The 22099-nt window shown below is 41.1% G+C and overlaps 1 protein-coding gene across 1 annotated transcript in view; it reads left to right on the plus strand.

Moving 5' to 3' along the window:
- LOC124550753 (protein Smaug homolog 1) overlaps positions 1 to 20546 on the plus strand; it is a 96264-nt gene extending 75718 nt beyond the window's left edge. Inside the window, 3 exon segments of the mRNA XM_047125476.1 lie at positions 1358 to 1652; positions 16974 to 17172; positions 20094 to 20546. Of these exon segments, the coding sequence (XP_046981432.1) occupies positions 1358 to 1652; positions 16974 to 17172; positions 20094 to 20546 (947 nt within the window).
- The last annotated feature ends 1553 nt before the right edge of the window (positions 20547 to 22099 follow it).

Here is a 22099-nt window from a genome sequence, read left to right on the forward strand (position 1 = left end):
ATGTAAGATACTTAATTGTACAACCTGAGCACTGATTTTGCTTAGTAAAAGAAAAGGTAGACTTAAAACATATATGATTGACATGTGTGTTCTTTGTTTGGGCTAATTGTTTTCAGTGGCTGTAGCTCTATACAATAGTGTTTCTTGCCTGGTAGTAATTGGTGTATAAGAATGTGTTTCACAATACTATTTAAGGCCTATTTCCAAATTTATTTGTTCAGACAGCTTCTTCTACATGGCCAATGGAGAACAGATTCTCCACCCTATGCTGTAATGACATTCCACCTCACTGTTACACATGGAGTCCATTTTGTCATTTAAAGTATTCGGACCTCCTGAAGAAAATGAGTAAACTAGTATCCGTTGTAAATCAACAGTAGGTTTTGGTTCTAGACTGTACTAAAAATTGTGTTCAGCATAGTGAACCCAATTAAACTTCAGAAAATGCTGCATTGTTCTATAATATGTGTAGTCCCAATGTGTCACAAAGAGTTGTAGCCTTACATTGAAAGACAATGGAGTCATTACGATTTAAGACAACATTAGTCTCAAATTACAATTTAGACACAAGAAAGTCAGAGCAGTATCTTCTCTTTCATCTTGGTAACAGGTGGTGTAGGGAACTTCATGAAACATTTTTGGTCTTAAAAAGATCAGAAATTCTGCAACTAGGCATATGAAGGGGCCGATGAATAATCATAAACATTACTAAAGTAAGAAGCAGTAATAGTAGAGCTTATTAATGCCAAAAATAAAATTACATAACATAATGGAAATTCCAGGGCGGTCACCCAAATGTATTTGGGTGTCTGTGTGAAAGTCTGCGCTATTGCTGAAAAAGAACTAATGCTCAAAAGCAAAATTCACAGTTTGTTTTTCCAAAGGCAGTATGATAAAGTTTCCACACTGCTGATAAGTGAAAGAGTAGGAAAAGAAGTTGTCAAAACAGCAAAATTTTGCTGTACAATATATATATGAACAGACAGATCAATCAATATTTAGAAGGCAATGGATAGCACGTTTTTCACATTACCCAGTGTTTAATTCCCTTTCTTGCAAGGGGACCTCAGACTGGCCGTCTTTGGTTTTGAAACATTATTAACTAAAAGTCATCTGCAGTATATTTAAGCATAAATTGGTAACTGATTGTGTAGTGTTAGTGTTGTGCTTCAGAAATCATTCAGTCAGATTTCCCTAGTAGCATTTTTTACTTTTGTTTATAAGTTTGGTATTTATTATCAGATGGATTGGGCTTAATTTGTGTGTGTATATTAACAGCATAAATGCCAAGTTATATGTGCGTAAATAGGAAATGATGTTTTTTGTCCGGTTCACTTCATCTCGTGGTGTGCTTCAGTGTGCTCAAAGATGCTGGGCGGTGTGGGAGGGAGGCCGGATCCCGAGTGTGCGGGCCACCTGGTGCAGCTGGTGTACCTGCTGGACCGTGCCGTTACCCACGACGCCTTCCCCCCACACCACAAGCGCCGCCTGGCCCAGTGGCGCAGCCGCGTCCAGGACGCGTGGCGCTGTGTGCCGCTGCCCCTCCCACCCCCTCCGCCGCCTCTCCCTCCTTCGCCGTGCGTTTCTGGCCCTGTGGTGTCGGGTCCGGGCCAGCACCAGTCGGGAGGGCTGCGAACGAGTGGCAAAAACAGGTGAGTCAATTTGCGAGTGATATCTGTCTGTCATCTGTCACAGTGGCGGCGTAAAGCATGCATTCGTAGTACACCTACGTACTTACTCCTTAACCCACTGTGCAGTGTATGCAGAGGGTGTCTTGTACCACTGATGGTCAGTCCCTTGTGTATTCCACTTGCAAATGAAGCTAGGGAAAAACTACTGTCTGTGTGCCTCGAGGCCCTGAATGTGTGATGCACGTCATTGACAATAGGAATTTTTTACAGTTAGCATAGTAAGTTCCCTAACCTTTCGGACAGTGTTTTTCAAAAAGATCATCTTCTTTATTAAGCATCTCCTTAATACTGGCACGTTCATCGAACATACCAATAACGAATGTAGCAGTGTGTCTTTGGAACTGCCTCAGTATGTTTCTTTTACTCTGGACTGGTCGGGATGCAAAGCATTAGAGCAGTACTCAGTATTCTCTAGCGTGGGTGTTCCTTTTGCATTCTGCATTATAAATGAGTTAATTCCACCATAATTTCCCCTATAAACTCGGTCAACTATTTGCTTTCCCTACAACCAACGCTTCATGCTCTCTCCATTTGACATCATTTTGCAATGTGATGCCTAGCTATGTAACAGACATGACGGTGTCAAATAGCATGCCACTAACATTATAACAAAAATAATTAATTATAAATAATATAATGTAAATGGAGAGAGCACAAGAGTTGAAGGAAGAGGAGTGAAGGAGAAGGATTGGAGAGGTTTAGGGAAAAGTCTCCCAGAATCCTGGGTCATGGGAGATTTGCCAGATAGGATGAGAAGGAAAGATTCCGGAAGTTCAAGCCGCCTGTGTGTGTGTGTGTGTGTGTGTGTGTGTGTGTGTGAGATATATATATCTCCAGATCCTGTCATACTTTCCTGGGCAAGTTTGACAATGTTCTTTGTCTCTGAGGAACACTTAACCACATAGGACAGCATACTGGGTGCTATTACTTAGGGAGGAAAAATGCAATGACCGAAATGACTTGAACCAGCAATCCAGCAGTTACATCACAGCAAGACATATGACAAACTTGTTCCAGCTACTACTTGTTGCACTAAAGATTGCAGTTACTAGTGGAACTAGCTACTTATAATTGTTTCATCTGAATAAAGATGGACAAACATTTTTTTTATTTATATATTCGGGCCTCCTGTGGACCAACTGGGCATGTTTGAGAACATTTTTCAACTTTATGGACTTATCATAAGTTGTGCCCCTCCCAACCCCAACCCTAATCCCCCTTTTCCAATATTTTTTCCTCATACAGTTTGTCAGATAAGTTTTTCTGTGCCAACACCAAGACTGAAATTCACTCGACATCCTCAGAAAAATATGGGTCCATTCAATATAACTCTTTGTGCTGTTCCATTTGTGCCAAGTTTATTTTCGAGGCCGATTATGTGTTTGTAGACAGGCATGCGGTGGCGGCGTTGACGATAGACATGTCGACGAGGCATAGTGCTTCAATGCTGTTGCAGATAGAGCTCACAGCGGAATGATTCCGCTGGCGTGCACTGCCCACTTATATATGGAGCGAACGACCTTGGTTGCATTAACGCAGATGATAAGGGACTTAGACTCTGCAGGCACCAGCGAGAGAGTGTTATCATGGACGCGTGCTGTAGTAGCTCTAGAAGCGCACGTCTGCTGGTGCGCTGGCCTGGCTCCGAGCCAAGCGGGTTGCGTCACCGACTGGCTAGGTGCTCAGCGGGCAGTGCGGCACTATGCTTTGTTATTTTTTTCAAACTGTTGCATTCTTGAGCCCCCGGTTCGAGATGTACCCTTGTCCGGTTAATGGCTGACGCTACAGATCACTTTATTAATAATTATAGTACAACGTTACATCACCAGTTAGTTACATTTTCAGCAAGTACACCAAGACCTTTCATCCACACATGTATTTTTTCATCATTACTAACTTTACGACAGGAGCGGGTATACAATGTATATATTACTATATACGTAACTAGGTCTAGATTGGGACTTAGCATCTATCGGACGAGGCAAGACCTGGCATTGTGGAATAGATGCTAAGTCCCAATCTAGACCTAGTTATGTATATAGTAATATGCCTTTTACATTGTATACCCGCTCCTGTCATAAAGTTAGTAATGATGGAAAAAATACATGTGTGGATGAAAGGACTTGGTGTACTTGCTGAAAATGTAACTGCAACTGGTGATGTAACGGTGTACTATAATTATTAGTAAAGTGATCTGTAGTGTCAGCCATTAACCGGACAAGGGTACATCTCGAACTGGGGGCTCAAGAATGCAACAGTTTGAAAAAATAACAAAGCATAGTGCCGCACTGTCCGCTGAGCGCCTAGCCAGTCGGTGACTCAACCTACTTGGCTTGGTGCCAGGCCGGCGCACCAGCAGACGCGCGCTGCTAGAGCTACTACAGCACGTGCCCATGATAACGTTCTCTCGCTGGTGCCTGCAGAGTCTAAGTCCCTTATCATCTGCGTTAACGTAACCAAGGTTGTTCGCTCCATATATAAGCGGGCAGTGCACAAATGGAACAGCACAAAGTGTTATATTGAATGGACCCATATTTTTCCGAGGATGTCGAGTGAATTTCAGTCTTGATGCTGGCACAGGGAATACTGGTAATGGAAGGTTTACTCTAGCTATCGTCCGATGTGAGAGTGCCTCTCTACCTGGATTGGAATCATTTGCCAACCGTGATATAGAAAGCTTCCATGTAGGCATCCTTGGCACCCCGAGTGACTGCCACTAATAGTGACGTATCCTATACAGTAATCTTAAGAGTTGTAGCACCTCTGGTGCCCCTCTCAGCTTGGTGGACCAACTGGTGGCTTGTTGCTTGGGCCTTAAGCTGCCCTGTGGAACACGTAACTTCTGATTTTCCAATAATTTTTCATTCAGAGTGCCGTTTCTAAATGCCTGACAGAGACAGACGAACTGTAAATGTCCAGATAAATAAGTGACACACACACACACACACACAGATATATATATATATATATATATATATATATTGCACTGCAATACATAAAGTTGTACAGCAACATGTTGGATGTGCTTGCGGACAGATACAACTAGGCAGTGGTCTCTCGAGGCATGCATTACTGAATACAATATCGACAAGACTATGTATGTCCTGGGCACCACACTGTCAATTACTGTAGTAAACACTTGTCCCTATGTGAAGGCTATAGGAGACCCCTCTTGTAGACTGAATCTTGATGGATAGTCTCCAGTACAAACTGTAGCTACGAACAGCAACTCTGGACTCCGTTCGTACTCAAACTGTTGTACGCCAACACGGAACGTGAATCCCATTGCACCTGCGGCTGCTGCTTGTCATAATGCGGAAGTCTGTCTCATTGGTGGCAGCTTGGGGATTGCCAGTTGGGCCATGAACTGCCTCACTTTCATGTAGTACCTGTTGCTACTATGATGTCAAGGGGGAGGGGGAGGAGGTGTGGATGCAACAAGCAATGAGGGCACAGGAGCAGTCTGTAGCTGGTGCCAAGCCCCTGCTCGTGCCTCAACATTTGCCTCGTGATTGTCTCAGAATGCCAGCCGGAATGAGGCGGAGGGCACACACCTGCATCTAACCCTTTAACTATGTCGACCTGCAGTGGCATTGTGATGTGGAATGGTGGCCCCTGGGTAGGCTGTGGTGTGAAGTGGAAAATTCCCAGATGTCTGTTGTCGACTCGGTGTCGGCTGAGGCATCGCGTCCGGGTCCACGTCCACAGGTTCGGGGCCCGGTTTTGGTGACACAGGACGCCGGGCCACTGGATGGACGCACACTGCGTCATCTGGGAAGGAAACAAATCTGTAAACAAAGACTTGGCGGCAAAATTGCCCATATTACAAGGGCGAAGTTGGTTCTGCTGCCACTGCTGCTACTGGACTCTGTACAAGAAACGTGGAACTCCCTAATGATTGTACTCTCAGGTCATCTGAAAAAAATTTGTTGATTAGCTTTATACAGTTCCCAAGTGGGCACAGTATGCACTGGCCACCTTACTGCATGCAGCAGCTGAAGCAGTGTGCGGTGGTGTTGCCCGGGAGCAGCTCTGCTAGTGAAGAGTGGTTGTGGGGCTGGGTGCAGTAAGACAAAAGGGAGAGCAGCTGAGCTTGCTCCCATGTGTGATGGGTGCATAGCTTGTCCATTTGCTGTTTGAAAGTGCGCATGAAGTTCTTCACTTCCCCCTTGATTGAAGTTGAAAAGGTACACTGATGATGTGACAAATGTCATTGCTTGTACAAAAGTGCTCAAATTCTTCGAACACAAAGTGGAATCCGAGGTCAGTTACTAGCAACTGTGGAATACATTCAATGCAAAGTATGAACTGAACTGCAGAGACTGGAGTGTACAATGAGTCACGGACACGACAAAAGGAAACTTGCTGTATATATGTCAGTGACAATAGGCCAACGAATGTTCAAGTAGGGTCCAGCAAAGTCCAAATGAATGTGCTGTCAAGGTGCTTCCAATTTTGGCCAATCAAAGAAACTTAGGTGAGGAGCTGCCTGGTGTTTCGCACAAGCATGGCACTGTGCATTCGTCTGTTCTTTTTGAGCGTCCGTGCCGAACAAAGTGCAATTTCTGCGAGCTAATTGTTTTGTGTGGAATAGCTCCAGTGACCCTGGTGGAGCATGCTGAGTAAATGCCTCTGTAGAACGTTTGGGATCACCACATGTGATTGTTCTGATTCGCTGCATAGCAAAAAAACACATTGGAGCACTGAAAAGTCATGCCGACGTGCAGGGTATCGGGCAGATCACCAGGTTGATGATTTGTTTCACTGAGCGAGGCCAACCCGTGCAGATGTATTGCAACAAAATCTGAAAGTCCGGGTCTGCTGCTGCTGCTGCTGCTTCTGCTGCCGCCTGGGTGACCTTCCTGTGATGGAAAGGAAATTGGTCCAGTGTGTTCAACTCCTGTGAATTGATGAATCGATGACAACATATGATTCCGATGTGTAAAAGCCTGCATCTGGTTCCACAGGAAGATGCAAGAGTGTGTTTACTTGACTTGCTTGGATGTGGGCATGTAAATTCTCATGCTGATAATGCAAGAGAGTAAGAACCCACCTTTGCAATTTGTATGCAGTGCAATTTGGAATAAGCATGGCCCGTTTGAAAATTGACTGCAGCAGTTCGTGTTGGTGACTAAGTAGCATTGCCTTCCACACAGGTATTGGTGGAATTTATGCAGTCCATAAATGATTGCAAGAGCCTCCTTTTCTATCCGTGAGTAATTGTTCTGAGCGTTGTTGAGAAGTTTGGACGCAAAAGCCATTGGTCTGCCTGGAGAACTAATTCTGTACGAAAGTACCACACCGATCCCATATGAGGATGCATCCGTGGTCAAGGCAACTGGTTTACCAGGACTGAAATGGACCAGACATTGATCACTGAGCCAAATCTCTTTAGATTTCTGACATGCAATGTCACATTTCTGGAACCACACGAAAGGTACACTTTTATGTCGAAAACGATGTAGGGGTGCTAAGATTAGAGCTGCATGAGGAATGAAGCGGATATAGTAGGGCATCTTCCTTACTTCTGACAATTCAGATTTTTTGGAGGCTGAAGTCACAAATAGCCTGCAAGTGACTGCTTCAGACGAACACATTGGGAATAGATCACATTACCTAGGTACTCAAGTTTGTCTAGAACACCACACACTTGTCTTTGTTTGAAGTGTTGTCAAAGGCAGGCCTCAAATGTAACAGAGTACGCAAATCACTTGCCCTACTGCTGTGTGCCCTGGTACCACAATTTTATCCAAGTACTTTGTACTTGCAGGCACAAATGCAGTTAATTGTTTCAGATTATGTCGAAAGATCGCTTGTGCAGATGTGTTAAAGTAAGGCAAGTGAAGAAATTTGTTGAGTCCCATGTTTGTATTAATTACAAAGACCCCTGTAACTCTTCATCTAATGGAATCTGCAGGTAGGCATCGTGCAGATCAATCTTGGAAAGCAGCGACCCGCTCCTAAGAGGTCCATAAGCTCGCCAGGTCACGGTAGTGGGATGAATCGGCTACTGCTTGCAGATTCTCTGTCACATTAGTCTGTGGAGATTCTAAATTTACCTGAAGGTTTCATCATGAAAACTGACGGAGATGCTCATAAACTGGCGGTGATGCGTGCAGTGACGCCTTTTTCCTGACACTGTGCAAGTTCCTTTGCAACATGTTCACAGGCCACATTCGGTACCACACGAACTCTGCAAAAGTGCAGCTGTGCATTGTCTTTTATCACCACATGGGGAACGAAACTGGTAGCTTAACCTAAGGCCTCAGCAGAGAAACCTTTAAATTTGTCACACACCTGAGCAATACTGTCTCCAGAATTGAACAAAGTATCTGCTAGCACATTGTCTAAAACACACCACCAAACAGGTCAGTTGAGGCTAAAAATATTAGCACTGTCCAGTGAACCCCACAAAGCCTAAAACGACGAAGCCTACAAGATCCTAAAACCAAAATATCCTGTTCATTAGGCCGGCCGGTGTGGCCGTGCGGATAAAGGCGCTTCAGTCTGGAACCGCGTGACCGCTACGGTCGCAGGTTCGAATCCTGCCTCGGGCATGGATGTGTGTGATGTCCTTAGGTTAGTTAGGTTTAAGTAGTTCTAAGTTCTAGGGGACTGATGACCACTGATGTTAAGTCCCATAGTACTCAGAGCCATTTGAACCATTTGAACCTGTTCATTATACACTGTCATTGTAGTTGTCGACATCTGTAACTTGAAGTTTGACAAGCAGGTCATAAGTAGTGCGATTTAGCAATGACACTGAAGCACCCATGTCTAACAGAAACTGAAAACTTTGACCAGCAATAACAAGATTTCCGCAAAAAGTTTGTTGGAGTGGCGTTGCACTGAAGAAACTACTGATTATTTGTATTGCACAGTTTCATTGTTAAGATCTACACTAGCTTCACAACTTGGCTCAGAATGAACACGAACTTGAAAGTTCGAAGTTACGTGAGCATTTGTTGCGAGTGGAAGTCGCACCTGCAGACAAACAGCTCGAATGCGCCTATTCTTACCACATGCAAAATAAGTTGCGTAATGCGAAGGGCATCGGTCACATTTGTGAGATTCGAAAAACACAGGCAAGATTTCACCCAGGTAGATTTCCGGCCAGGTCATTTACATGCTGAACTGTGGTGTACCTAGCTGGGCCGCCATGTTTGCCTTTGCAGTGGGGTGCTCATGTTGCTGTGGAGTGTTCTCTTGGGGTGGGGCAACGGCACAAATGTTCCCTACTTGCAAACTATCAACTGTACTATAACATGGATCTTGAAAGACAATCTTCAAAACCTGTTGCAACTTGGGGGTCTGTATTTTAAGATTTGTTCAGATTTTACTATCTGCCACATTTTCAGTTATAATGAGTCATAAGTCACTATATTTTTCACATTCACACTTAAATTTGAACTGTCATGTGAGACCCTGCAGATCTGTCGCACATTGCTTGTACATTTGACGTGGTTGTTTTTTGAGCCTAAAGAATTTAAATCTGGCAGCCACCACTTCGATCTTTTTACAGTAATATTTGCAGAGTGCAAGAGTGAGCTCCTCGTAGCTAACTAGTTTGGGTCCCGTAGTACGGAATAATACACAAATGCGGTAAATGGTGACACTGACAATGGACAGAAAAAAAGACTGGGTCAGAGTACATTGAATTTGGCAAGTGACCGAGTGTGCTTCAAATTGTGACGAATATTCCGACCAGTCTTCCTTTTCTTCTTCAAACTGTCGAAATGGAGACAGCAGTGAAGGTTGTGCAGCTTGTGGTGGTGCAGTGGCAGAGTCCGTATCTCAGCTGCTGCCCTCTGCGTTTGGATGAACCCCTTCATCAGTTCTGTAATTTGATTCATTGACTGCATCTGTAACTGAAAAACTGATTTAGATTGAGGGGTGGTGCCACAGCATTCGCATTTGTTGCACCACTAATTGTGAGGCAGGCAGATGAGGGGGGGGTTTGGAACAGCGAGTCTGACACGGTAAAAAAAAATGCAGATACAAACACGCAAGAAATCCTAAAGTGTAACTTGTCGACTGTGGCAGCACAGCAAGTAAATAGCAAAAATGAAGAGCACGAACTTGTAACTGAAAATATCAACAAGCACTAAAAGTTAATGAACAGACAAGCAAGGAACAGCAAAGTGACAGAGGAAATGATACAGTGCAATGAGTTCCGAATTATCGTAGCCAGATGATGATACAGGTTGTCTGGGTAGAATGGCTCGCACGTGTCGTATTAAGTTTAGATGTGGAGTTAGTGACGCACACATATATGCTTTATTGCACAGCGATACTTAACTAAAGTTACACAGCAACTTATTGCATGTGTTTGTGGACAGATACAACTAAGCAGTGGCATGTAAAGGTTGTGTTGCTGTTGACAGTGTCAACAATACTGTCTGTTCTGGGCGCCACGTTGTCAATCCCTGTAGTGAATGCTTATCCCTATGTGAAGGCTATAGGCAGCTCCACTTGTAGACTGTCTCACAGGCTAATCTCCACTGTAAACAGCAACTGTGGAACTCTGTGCTCAAACAGTTGTACACCAACACTGAATATGAATCCCGTTACTGCCTATGGCTGCCGCCTGTCACAATGTGGAAGCCAATCTCATTGGCGGCAGCACAGATATTGCCGTTGGGGCTGCACTTGGGGGTGGTGACGAACATTGAGGCACCACCCATGGTGCCATTCAGAAACTGTCTCTGGTTGACGTGTTCAAAAAATTCTTACATATCCTGTTTCCATTCATGCAAACCACGTGGCCATAAAACATCATTCTACATTTTCTTATTGCTAAATTTAGTTGTTAAGTTTTCTTCTACTAATCTTAATTATGCCATCCTGTATTCACTATTGTTTTACTGGCTCCAATATGTATCGTAGGCTATTCCTATTTCTTTTCCATGTTTCCTGCTTCTTCTGTCTGTCAAATCTAGGTATTTGGCTGTGTATAAATATCCTGGTTTTATTACTGGAACATAGTGCTGCAATACTTGCACGAAAGGATATCTACATCTTAATACAATAAGGCAGCTTCAAATTTCTATCAGTCGCTTGTTAGGTTGGATTTGAATTTTCTATGATGTGCACTGGGTAAAACTTGACTCTTAACTATGTTACACACAACTAACACAGCATAACATTGCAGCAGCTCAGACAGACAGACAGAACTGTTCTTCTTGCAGGCAAACACGTTTGCTTACTGGACAGACTTAAGAGTGAAACCTCAAGGTAGATTAAACTGGGACATTTGCCTTTTGCAGTAAGTGCTCTATCGTCTGACCTGTACAAGAATGACCGTGACTCACTCTCACATGTTTATTTCTGTTAGTACCTCATCTCCAACCTTCAAAACTCCACAGAAGGTGTTCTATATATCTTGCAGGAGTAGCACTCTCTGAAGAAAAGATAATGCAGAGACATAGGTTAGCCATAGCCCGGAGGATTGTTTCCAGAATAAAACTTGCGCACACTCTTCTGCCGAGTGAAAATTCGTATACTCGTCCACAATGTGGTATTTCTGACGTGTGGTTATTTAAAGGTCTAGTTTGACAAGTTTGGGACAGATGAAGACTGTGGACTCATCGTAGAAACCACCCCAGCATTTGTCTGAAATAATTTAAGGAAGCCCAGGAAACCTGAAACAGGGTAGCTGGATGGAGATATGGCCTTAAACTTCCCGGACAAATACAAGAACAGGTTGATTGAAACAGCACAGCCGTATTTTGTTTGTCCCTAATGTACAATACTGTTTCCCTCGCACATTTTTGGAAAATGAAAAGCTAGTGCTAGACTGTTCATTCATTTCTAGACACCAATCACTGCACACACTATTGGCTACCCTAAAGACTTTGGCAATGAAGTTTGATTTCTATTTTGCATACAACTTTCCATTTGCATACCTGAAAAATTTTGTTGGCACTCCTTCATGACGAGCGAGATGTTGAGCTCTGACAGGGAAGGGAATAGTAGTATTATCCATTGCAGATCTTCAGTGTAATGTTTTCCACATACAGGCAGCATTGTAATGCAAAAAAGTATGTTGTGAAATAACAGGTCTTGATGATATTTGTTACCACCTTTACCAAAACCTAAGCAGTGTTACCTAAGCATTACTTCGTTGTGTGGAATATATTGATTAACAGGTACTGCATTTTTAAGCCATTTTTAGTGCTGTCTAAGTTCCTTGGGTAATTTGTTCTAAAATTTTATTTCTTTTAGAAAATTCTGTTCTGAGGTTTAGAGTTAGTCTTCCTTGGTAAATGAAGTTGTCTAGCTCTTCTTCCATGGTTATCAACAGAGCTGTTCAGCAGAAATTCAGTATTTTTGATGTGCATAGCTGGTTGGTAATTGTACTCACATTGGGTAGTTAAAATCCCCAATGTTTTGAACTTTTTCTTTAGAATGAGACCATTTACCATTTTTGATTAATATCCTTATGGCCCTCATCTGCAGTTTGAAAGGTGTCCACAGATGTTGTGTGTTTGTTACCCAGAAACTTCAGTATCTGAGAGTTACGGTTATATATGAATAGTACATAATCAGGACACTGATTATTACATATTGGTGGTGGTGGTGGTGGTGGTGGTGGTGGTGGTGGTGGTGGGGGGACTGTATGAGCATAACATACTGCTGAAATTCTGTTTGCAAGTATATGTGTGTGTGTGTGTGTGTGTGTGTGTGTGTGTGTGTGTGTGTGTGTGTGTGTGTGTGTGTGTCCTCACCACTTCTGCTAAGAATCGGTTTTCGGCCCTAAAAGATTTGTGTTTTTATTACAGTCTATACAGACAACATAGATATGTAGTAGTGTCCTTTTCTCTCTTCATAATGTTCAATGGATCTTCCTTGGGGGTATCGTGCTTTATAAGCAAAATGTTATGTTGCTTTCTTCAGTTGCTATAAGACTGTTGTCATCCGAAAAGAGAAATTTGGACACACAAAAAATAGCATTGAGGGAACATGAAGATATCACTGTTGTTGAGGAGAAACGGTACAGACAAGTTTGATGGTAGAATTATAAATACACAGCCACTGCCGTATCCACCCTGGCTGCAGCCTGAATGATCTTGTAGGCTTAAAAAATCAAATGTTCCTACAAAATTTCATCCGTCTGCTACACATTGATAGAGAAAATCTTTGAATATTAACAAAATAAAACAATGGATAATTAAAGATAGAATAACAATATGAAGTGTGTGTTCATGCCTCATTATTAAATGTCTTGTTGGTACTTCACTTATAATTTCCAGAATTATTTGGTCTGTGTTACGCTCCAGGTACAGAAAGTTGCTGCAACACGTTGCCATAGTTTTGACATAACAGTAACTTTATAAGTGTTTCATCACTCTTAAGTTCTTATTTACATTACTGTTTCTATGTTAATGCTACACAGCAACTCTAGACATGTGGTGGTAGTGGGGTTAAAGCAAGAAAGTTAGTTTCCTCATCTGCAAAGGACTGTGACAAAGATGTTGTAAGACATCAAACCTGATCACCAACAAAGAGAGGTGTGTTGTATCTGATGATAAGGATGACTCTAGCTACATGGTGCAAAAGCTGAAGGAATAATACGAAGAATGAGAACTGGCAACATACAGAAAACTGAATAGATAGACGGAGGCACAGATGTAAAAAAACCTAGACTTGCATTGACAAATCATAGTATGTGATTCTTTCAGATACTTTAGAGCATTGCAGTCATCCAGTAGCAGAAGCAAAGTTAGCACAAATAACAAAATAGCTAAAAAGAGCAATAAGACAACTAGAAGATGTTTTCTAGCGTGGGAAAATAATGAAGGACAAAGCAAGGCTACTTGCACTGGAAATGGAAAGGTGATGATGAATGCAGTGGAAACTAGACAGCTATTGTACATTGGCCTTCTAATAAGAATGGATGAAGAAAAAAGGGAAAGGTGGAAAGCTGGAAATAAGAAACAGTCAGCTGTAAGAAACATTTGAAGTATGAAATTGAAGTTCCTTTTTCAGTTTAAATCCTTTGTCTATCCAGGTAAAGACCATGTGAGCATCTGGCTTTTGCTGTCCATGATTATCTGAATATTTAAGCCAAGTAGAATACCTGCGCTATGTATACATACACAAAATCACTACCTGTGCAATTACAGCACGAATATCATAGCTGCACGTTAGGTGCAACCACAATGGGACGTGTGTGTGTGTGTGTGTGTGTGTGTGTGTGTGTGTGTGTGTGTGTGTGTGTGTTGAGAGGCCAGACAAATGTGTGGTTCCCGAAGAGGGCAGCAGCCTTTCTGTAGTTGCAGGGGCAACAGTTTGGGTGATTGACTGATCTTACCTTGTAACATCAACCAAAACGGCTTTGCTGTGCTGGTACTGCAAATGGCTGAAAGCGAGGGGAAACTACAGCCGTAATTTTTCCCGAGGGCCTGCAACTTTACTGTGTGGTTAAACGATGGTGGTATCCTCTTGGGTAAAACATTCCACAGGTAAAATAGTCCACCATTCAGTTCTCCAGGCGGGGACTGCTCAGGAGAACATTGTTATCAGGAGAAACAAAAATGGCATTATTTGATCAGAGCATGGAATGTCAGATCCGTTAATCAGGCGTATAGGTTAGAAAATTTAAAAAGGGAAATGGATAAGTTGAAGTTAGATATAGTGGGAATTGGTGAAGTTCGGTGGCAAGAGGAACAGGACTCCCGGTCAGGTGAATACAAGGCTATAAATACAACATAAAATATTGGTAATGCAGGAGTAGGTTTAATAATGAATACAAAATATGAACACAGATAAGCTACTATGAATGGCATAGTGAACACGTTACTGTAGACAAGATACACGAAGCCCACACCTACCTCAGTAGTCCAAGTTTATATGCCAGCTAGTTCTGCAGATGATGAAGAGATTGAAGAAATGTATGATGTGATAAAAGAAATTATTGGGATAGTTAAGGGACATGAAAGTTTAATAGTCATGGAGTACTGGAATTTGATAGTAGGAAAAGGAAAAGAAGGAAAAGTAATAAGTGAATATGGACTGGGAGTAAGGAATGAAAGATGAAGCTGCTCAGTAGCATTTCGCACAGAGCATAACTTAATCATACCTAACACTTGGTTTAGGAATCGTGAAAGGAGGTTTGTATATGTGAAAGAGGCCTGGAGACACTGTAAGGTTTTGGATAGATTATATAGTGGTAAGACAGAGATTTAGGAACCAGGTTTTAAATTGTAAAACATTTCCAGCGGCAGATGTGGACTCTGACCACAATTTATTGGTTATAAATTTTAGATTAAAACTGAAGAAACTGCAAAAAGGCAGGAATTTAAGATGGGATCTGGATAAACTGAAAGAACCAGAGGTTTGAGAGAATTTCAGAGAGAGCAGTAGGGAACGATTGACAAGAACAGGGGAAATAAATATGCTAGAAGAAGATTGGGTAGCTTCGAGAGGTGAAATAGTGAAGGCAACAGAGGATCAAGTAGGTAAATAGACGAGGGCTAGTAGAAATCCTTGGGTAAAAGAAGAATTATTGAATTTAACTGATGAAAGGAGAAAATATAAAAATGCAAGCGAAAAGGCATACAAACATCTCAAAAGTGAGGTCTACAGGATCACTAGGGGGTTAAGATAGATACTATCTATAGGAAAATTAGAGACCTACGGAGAAAAGAGAACTACCTGTATGAATATCAAAAGAAACCCAGTTCTAAGCAAAGAAGGGAAAGCAGATAAATGGAAGGAGTATATAGAGGGTCTATACAAGGGCGATGTACTTCAAGGCAATATTATGGTAATTGAAGAGGGCATAGGTGAAGATGAGATGGTAGATAAGATACTACATGAAGAATTTGACACCACTGAAAGACCTGAGCCGAAACAAGGCCCGTGGAGTAGACAACAATCCATTAGAACTACTGACAGCATTGAGAGAGCCAGCTGTGACAAAACTCTTCCACCTGCTGAGCAAGATGTAAGAGAGATACCCTCAGACTTCAAGAAGAATATAATTTCTTCAATCCAAAAGAAAGCAGTTGCTGACGTGTGTGAAAATTACCGAACTATCAGTTTAATGCATCACGGTTGCAAAATACTAACACGAATTCTTTACAAACAAATGGAAAAACTGGTAGAAGCCGGTCTTGGGAAGATCAGTTTGGATTCTGTAGAAACATGGGAACACGCAAGGCAATACTGGCCCTATGACTTACCTTAGAAGATAGATTAAGGAAAGGTAAACCTTCGTTTCTTGCATTTCTAGATGTAGAGAAAGCTTTTGACAATGTTGACTAGAATACACTCTTTCAAACTTTGGAGGTGGTAGGGGTAAAATACAGGGAGCGAAAGGCTATTTACATTTTGTACAGAAACCAGATAGCAGTTACAAGAGTCAAGGGACGTGGAAGGGAAGCAGTGGTTGAGAAGGGAGTGAGACAGGGTTGTAGCCTATCTCCGATGTTATTCAATTTGTATATTGAGCTAGCAGTAAAGGACACAAAAGAAAAATTTGGAGTAGGAATTAAAATCCATGGAGGAGGAAATAAGAACATGGTTTGCTGATGACATTGTAATTCTGCCAGGGACAGCAGAGGACCTGGAAGAGCAGTTGAACAGAATGGACAGTGTCTTGAAAGGAGAATATAAGATGAACATCAACAAAATGAGAATAATGGAATGTAGTCAAATTAAATTGGGTGATGCTGAGGGAATTTCTATGAAATGAGTCACTTAAAGTAGTAGATGAGTTTTTCTGTACAGGAAGCAAAATAACTGATGGTCGAATTAGAAGGGATATAAAATGTAGGCTGGCTATGCCAAGGAAAATGTTTCTGAAGAAGAAAAATTTATTGTCATAGAGTATAGATTTAAGCGTTAGGAAGTCTTTTCTGAATGTATTTGTATGGAGTGTCACCATGTATGGAAGTAAAACACAGATGATAAATAGCTTAGACGAGGATAGAAGTGGTGCTACAGAAGTATGGTGAAAATTAGATGGGTATATTGCACAACTGACGAGGTACTGAATAGAATTGGGGAGAAGAGGAATTTGTGGCACAACTCTACTAGGAGGAGGAATCGGTCGGTAGGACGCATTCCGAGGGATCGACAATTTAGTATCGGAGAGAAGTGTGGAGGGTAAAAATTGTAGGAGGAGACAAGATATACACAGAGCAGATTCAGAAAGATGTAGGTTGCAGTAGATGGCAGTGAAGCAGAATAAAAATAAAACACCACAGGTATAACACTTGGTAGTTATCAAAATGCTCTGCAGGCTGAAATTTTTATGTGGTATGTTATTTGTTGTAGGTGGCAGAACACTCAACAGCACTTTGGGTATTCGGGAGGCCACAGCAATGGCTACTCTCACGGGAACAGGTTCCAACAGCCACCTCCTTCTCACCCGCGGAAGAGTGGGGTTTTCTCACCTACGGGTCCCATCCAAATTCAGCAGAGGGTGCAGGCACCGACCAAGAGAGCAGAACACACGACACCACCAGTGCTTTCGGTGAGTTCATTTTCGTATTCAGACTGAAAATACAAGTTACTAATTACTGTGTGAAGACTGGTTTGAGGCTGCTCTCAACACTAGCATGTCCTGTACGCGCCTGTGTAGCTGCTGCAGCCTACAGCCATTTGAACCTGTTCATTGTGTTTGAGACTTTGTCTCTCAGCAGATTTTATCCTCCTACACTTCCCTTCATTATGAAATTGACAGTTCCTTCATGCCTCAGGTTGTGTCCCACCATGCTTCTTTTTGTTAAGTGCACCACAAAATTGTTTCCCTAATTTGATTAAGGACCTGTTTGCCAATTATCTGACTTGACCACCTTATCTTCAGCATTCCTCTGCAGCACTACATTTCAAAAAGCTACTGTCCAGACAAATGTCTACAGAAGAGTCTTCCTAACACATTAAATTTGTATTAAATGTTAGCAAATTTCTCATTTTCAGAAACATTTTTCATGTTATTTCTGTTCTCCATTTTGTATCTTAGTTTGTCTATTGTTATTGTGCTGCCCAATAGCCAAGACTCTTTCACCGCTTTAGTGCCTCATTTCCAATGTAATTCTGTCGACACCTCACGATTTAGATTACTGTCTGTTTGCTGTTTGTTTTTGTTGATTGTAAACTTATTAATTCTTAGTTTTCTAAATGTGTGATCTTGCACACACATGAAAATTATAGAGGGAGACGGAGGCTTGACTGCTACAGTATGCCGGTTCAAATGGACGTGATTGCATCAATTGTGCAGATGTAAAAAAACTTGTACAAGATGGACTAGTGTGGACAGCTGCATCAAACCAGTCTGTGCACTGAAGATAACAATTTGTAGCAATGATCAAAAAGTTTTGTGATGGGGACCTTATGATATGGGAAGATACAAAAAGGTGCACAGTTTGTAAAAGGTTGCAAAAAATGGGGACTACTATAAATTTTTATTCCATTGTAAGTATACATTACTGATAAAATTTCCTGGCAGAGTAAAACTGTGACTCAAACTCGCGACCTTCGCCTGTTGACTGAGCTACCGGGTACCGTCAGGCCTTCCAAGGCCTGTTCAGATGGTGTTTAGTTTTAAGGGCATTATTGACAATTGCCTGCTGTACAAGACTCCCCCACGTCTTTCTGTCGATTGCTCTGCTTTTCCATTTGATGTTGATGTTCATCCTTAACTGTCTCTTCCTCTTCCTCTGGTTCCATCTATTGTACTGCAGGATGCAATTCTTGGTAGTGTCATTCCATATATAATGCCTGCCAAGTCAATTCTTCTCTTCTTAGCGCTTTGATGTGATGGTGTTTGTATAGTTCTCTTAATTCATTTTGTCCCATGCACAAAATGGAGGATATAGTCATCATATTTAGGTTAAAAAATTTTCATTAGTATTTATTTTTCCGAACAGTTTTCAACCTCTTCCCTTATAAATATGAATGCTTAACGTCTGTATAATGTTATCGTTACAAAAGCCAATTGACGGAAGTGAATTTTGAAGTTAGTACTAGCCAGGATAGGTCCCCAGTGGTGGATCAACTTTTTCAAAATTGTCTATACAGGAATGTAGGTCAAGATGTCAAGGTTCACACTCTGAAGCCATTTATCCTGGTGGGTCCTTGTTTGGGACTAATCAAAGAAAAAAATTTTCAGAATTTCGTGTGATGCTCTTCAGCTTTAAAAAAGGGGCAGTTAACAGACAGGTTGCCCAGCGCAACAGCTTAGGTACAGGCCTCATTTCCAAGAGGTTGTGGGTATGAATCTTGTCAAGTCCTTTGAAACTTATTTGTAGATCATTATCGAAATGACTTTGGGCATTATTTTTTATTCAGTCAATTGGGTTAATTGTGGTATTTTAAAATTTCTATGACTTTGTTGCATCATTTCAATTGACAGATCAACTTTTTCAAATTGCTATAATTTTTTTCGTATTATTCATTTTCGTATTGGAGTCTTTATGCATGTAATTTAATTACTGTTATGTATTAACATTGATTTAATTTCTTTCATTTTATCATCCTAGATCTTTGACCTAGATATAACGTTCATTTTTTACGTTACTCATTTTGTCTGAATTTAGATTTATTTATAACCTGTTCATTCGTGTAGACCTTCGTCTGTGCCACTTGGTCCATAGTAGAATAAGAATTGTTTTAATCTTATAATGAAAAGTACGTTTTTGATACCATTTCACAGTCAATATAAGTAGATTATTTCATTTCTTGTTTTTTAATCGATACGTCAACAGTTTCAAATGTTTAATTATTATGATAGATAAATAGATATGATAGATAAATAATTAAATTCACTTGCACCAAAATCCTGAGTGGGGTGATGAATGATACGAAGAAAAAGAAACCAACTGGAAAAGTTAATATGTTGCTTAAAATGTGACAAAGAAATAAAAATTGGAAAATTACATTTAAGCAATTTTTTGAATAAAAATCATGACCAGTGTCATTTTGATAAATATATAAAAATCAAAATTTTCAAAGGACCATGCGAGATTCGAACACACAACCTCTTGCACGTGAGGTCTACACCTTAACTGTTAAACTGTGCATCCACTCTGTTAAATGTTCATTTTTTAAAGCTGAAGAGCACCATGTGAGATTTAAAATATTTTTCTTTTCCTGCGAATGAGGGCTCACCAGGGTACCAGTAAATGGCAGAAGAATGTGATACTTGGGATCTTAACATACATATTACTGTATAGCTGATTTCAAAATGTTAATTCCACTGCCGGGGATTCTCCTTAGAAGTGATCTTCAGAGCAGTCAGTAGTCTTGGAAGGAAATCCACCTGCAACTCTAAGGTACATCACTTCTGATGATTTTGTTACTCAGGACAACTTTGTTACCACCACATATTTCTTATGCGTAAGCTGATAGATATAATACCCACAATGAATTTTGATAAGATATCTCTTTGGCCAGGTTTCTGCAGAGTCGTCCAACCTGCCAGTGCCCGTCCACGTTCCAAGCGTCAGGTGTGTTCTGCCGCCTCCACAGCAGCAGAGGCAGATGCCGGCCGCCCCGCCCCGGCCGTCTCCCGTCCCGTCAGGCCCACCGCCATCGTTCACAGGCTTGTTTACGCAGCCTCCAGTGGAGCTGCAGGCACGTCAGGAAGAGTGTGCTAGAAACGTCCGCACAGACGTGGATGCGAACGACATGGAACTGGATTCCCGCCTGGAGTCCCTATGCCTCCGCATGACAGAGCACGCCCTGGGGGGCAATGGTGAGAACTAAGGTTACCTGTTGAGACCACATAAGTATCTTCCCATTTCTATTTTGAATTCTTTCTGTTCCGTGCAGTGTGTCATACCATCTCAGTGGGACAATGCAATTTGTAATTTCTCTGCAATTTCTAATCTCAGTGGAAGAAAGTGACTTCACAGAGATTTAGGCTGGATCCATTCCAGGACTGCATCATATATACAGTGGTCGATGGTTTTTCTGTAATTGTTTCACTCGCAGATCCTGACTGGTGTCTGTAATACTGCACATATGGTCCAGTAGAGTTTGTCCTGTATTTAAGCCAGTTCACAGATAATTAATTGTTAGCTGTAGAACAGTTTTACAAATTGGGCAGAAGGAAAGCCATTATTATGCTGACAGCCAACAACATTGTAAACAAATGCCAGTAATCCTACATTAGCATTTGGTAATGATAGAACAGATTGTCGAACTGGCTTAATCTATGACGGTCTCCAGTTACTCGTGTCAATACTGGATTACAATTTACATTTCCTTCCATTGGCACTAGATGTTTTGCTAACAATGTTGTTTTGTACTAGCATTACATATGTTGCTGACAAAAGTACCGCAGATACTGACCCACATGAAGCAGTGTTTTTTACTTTTCATTACAAATGTTATGAAATGTAGCTTTGTGTGCATGGATTTTGGACAGCCACAAATCACTTGTGCTTTCAGAGGATTATTGTTAAAACAAAGGTGATGTTTGCATGTGTGTTCCCAAAGTATTTGCATGTGCTGTATAATTTTGTGTGGATGTGTGGTTTAGAACATGGCAAAAAAGCTAATATTATTTCTCTTGTTTTTATTATATGAGGCTTTAAAAGTGTGACAACTAGCTCTGGTCATGTTAAATGTTACTTATAATCTGGTTGAAACTTAACCAGCAGAGCTGGTTTTGTAGACCATGCTACCTGTGGTAGCTACTATAATTTCCACATATTATTAGAAACTAGGAACAGTTTTATTTAGTGTGTGTGTGTGTGTGTGTGTGTGTGTGTGTGTGTGTGTGTGTGTGTGTGTGTGTGTTTCAATTTTTTTCTTTAGGTGTAATAAAAATAAGAGTGTAACTTTTCTTTCACCATGTGCAATAGCCAATAAAAATAGTAAAGTTAGTTTGCTATGCAAAAGCCAAATTATTAGCTATGGAAGTTTTAGCTGTTGTGTGTGGATATCTTTTAAGTTAATTAACAGACAAACCTTCTAGCTGAGGTCAGAATTGATTTAATTTTGTTAAAGAGTTAAAACTTCCATTGCTTTTCAGTGTTGCTTTCTGATTACAGGCTCAGGTGGTTAAATCTTAAATGTGTTTTGTGCTATCAAACTAAAGAAGAACTGAATAAACTCCTTTACCATATTGGCTCTAATGTATAGGGGATTTGCATAACATTTTTGAAGGCATAAAGCCGTATTTGAGGGGTGTGACTTGTACTTGTGCTGTTTGATATTTCCTGATCACAACAGTACTGTTTTCATAAGACTGACTCACATCTTTTTGCAACTTAATGTTAAATTTAAATGTTAAGAGACCTATATACATGTATATTATACACCTAATGCAGTATACAAAGATAATTTACTTTGGAGAAAATGAGGTCTGTAAATCAGGTTTGCAAAAAACTAACACTATAGTACAATTATAAGTAAAGTAATGGCACATAAAGGTTTTTGTTTTCTGCTTCACT

This window comes from Schistocerca americana, chromosome 9 (assembly GCF_021461395.2).
Source record: "Schistocerca americana isolate TAMUIC-IGC-003095 chromosome 9, iqSchAmer2.1, whole genome shotgun sequence".
Lineage (NCBI taxonomy): Eukaryota > Metazoa > Arthropoda > Insecta > Orthoptera > Acrididae > Schistocerca > Schistocerca americana.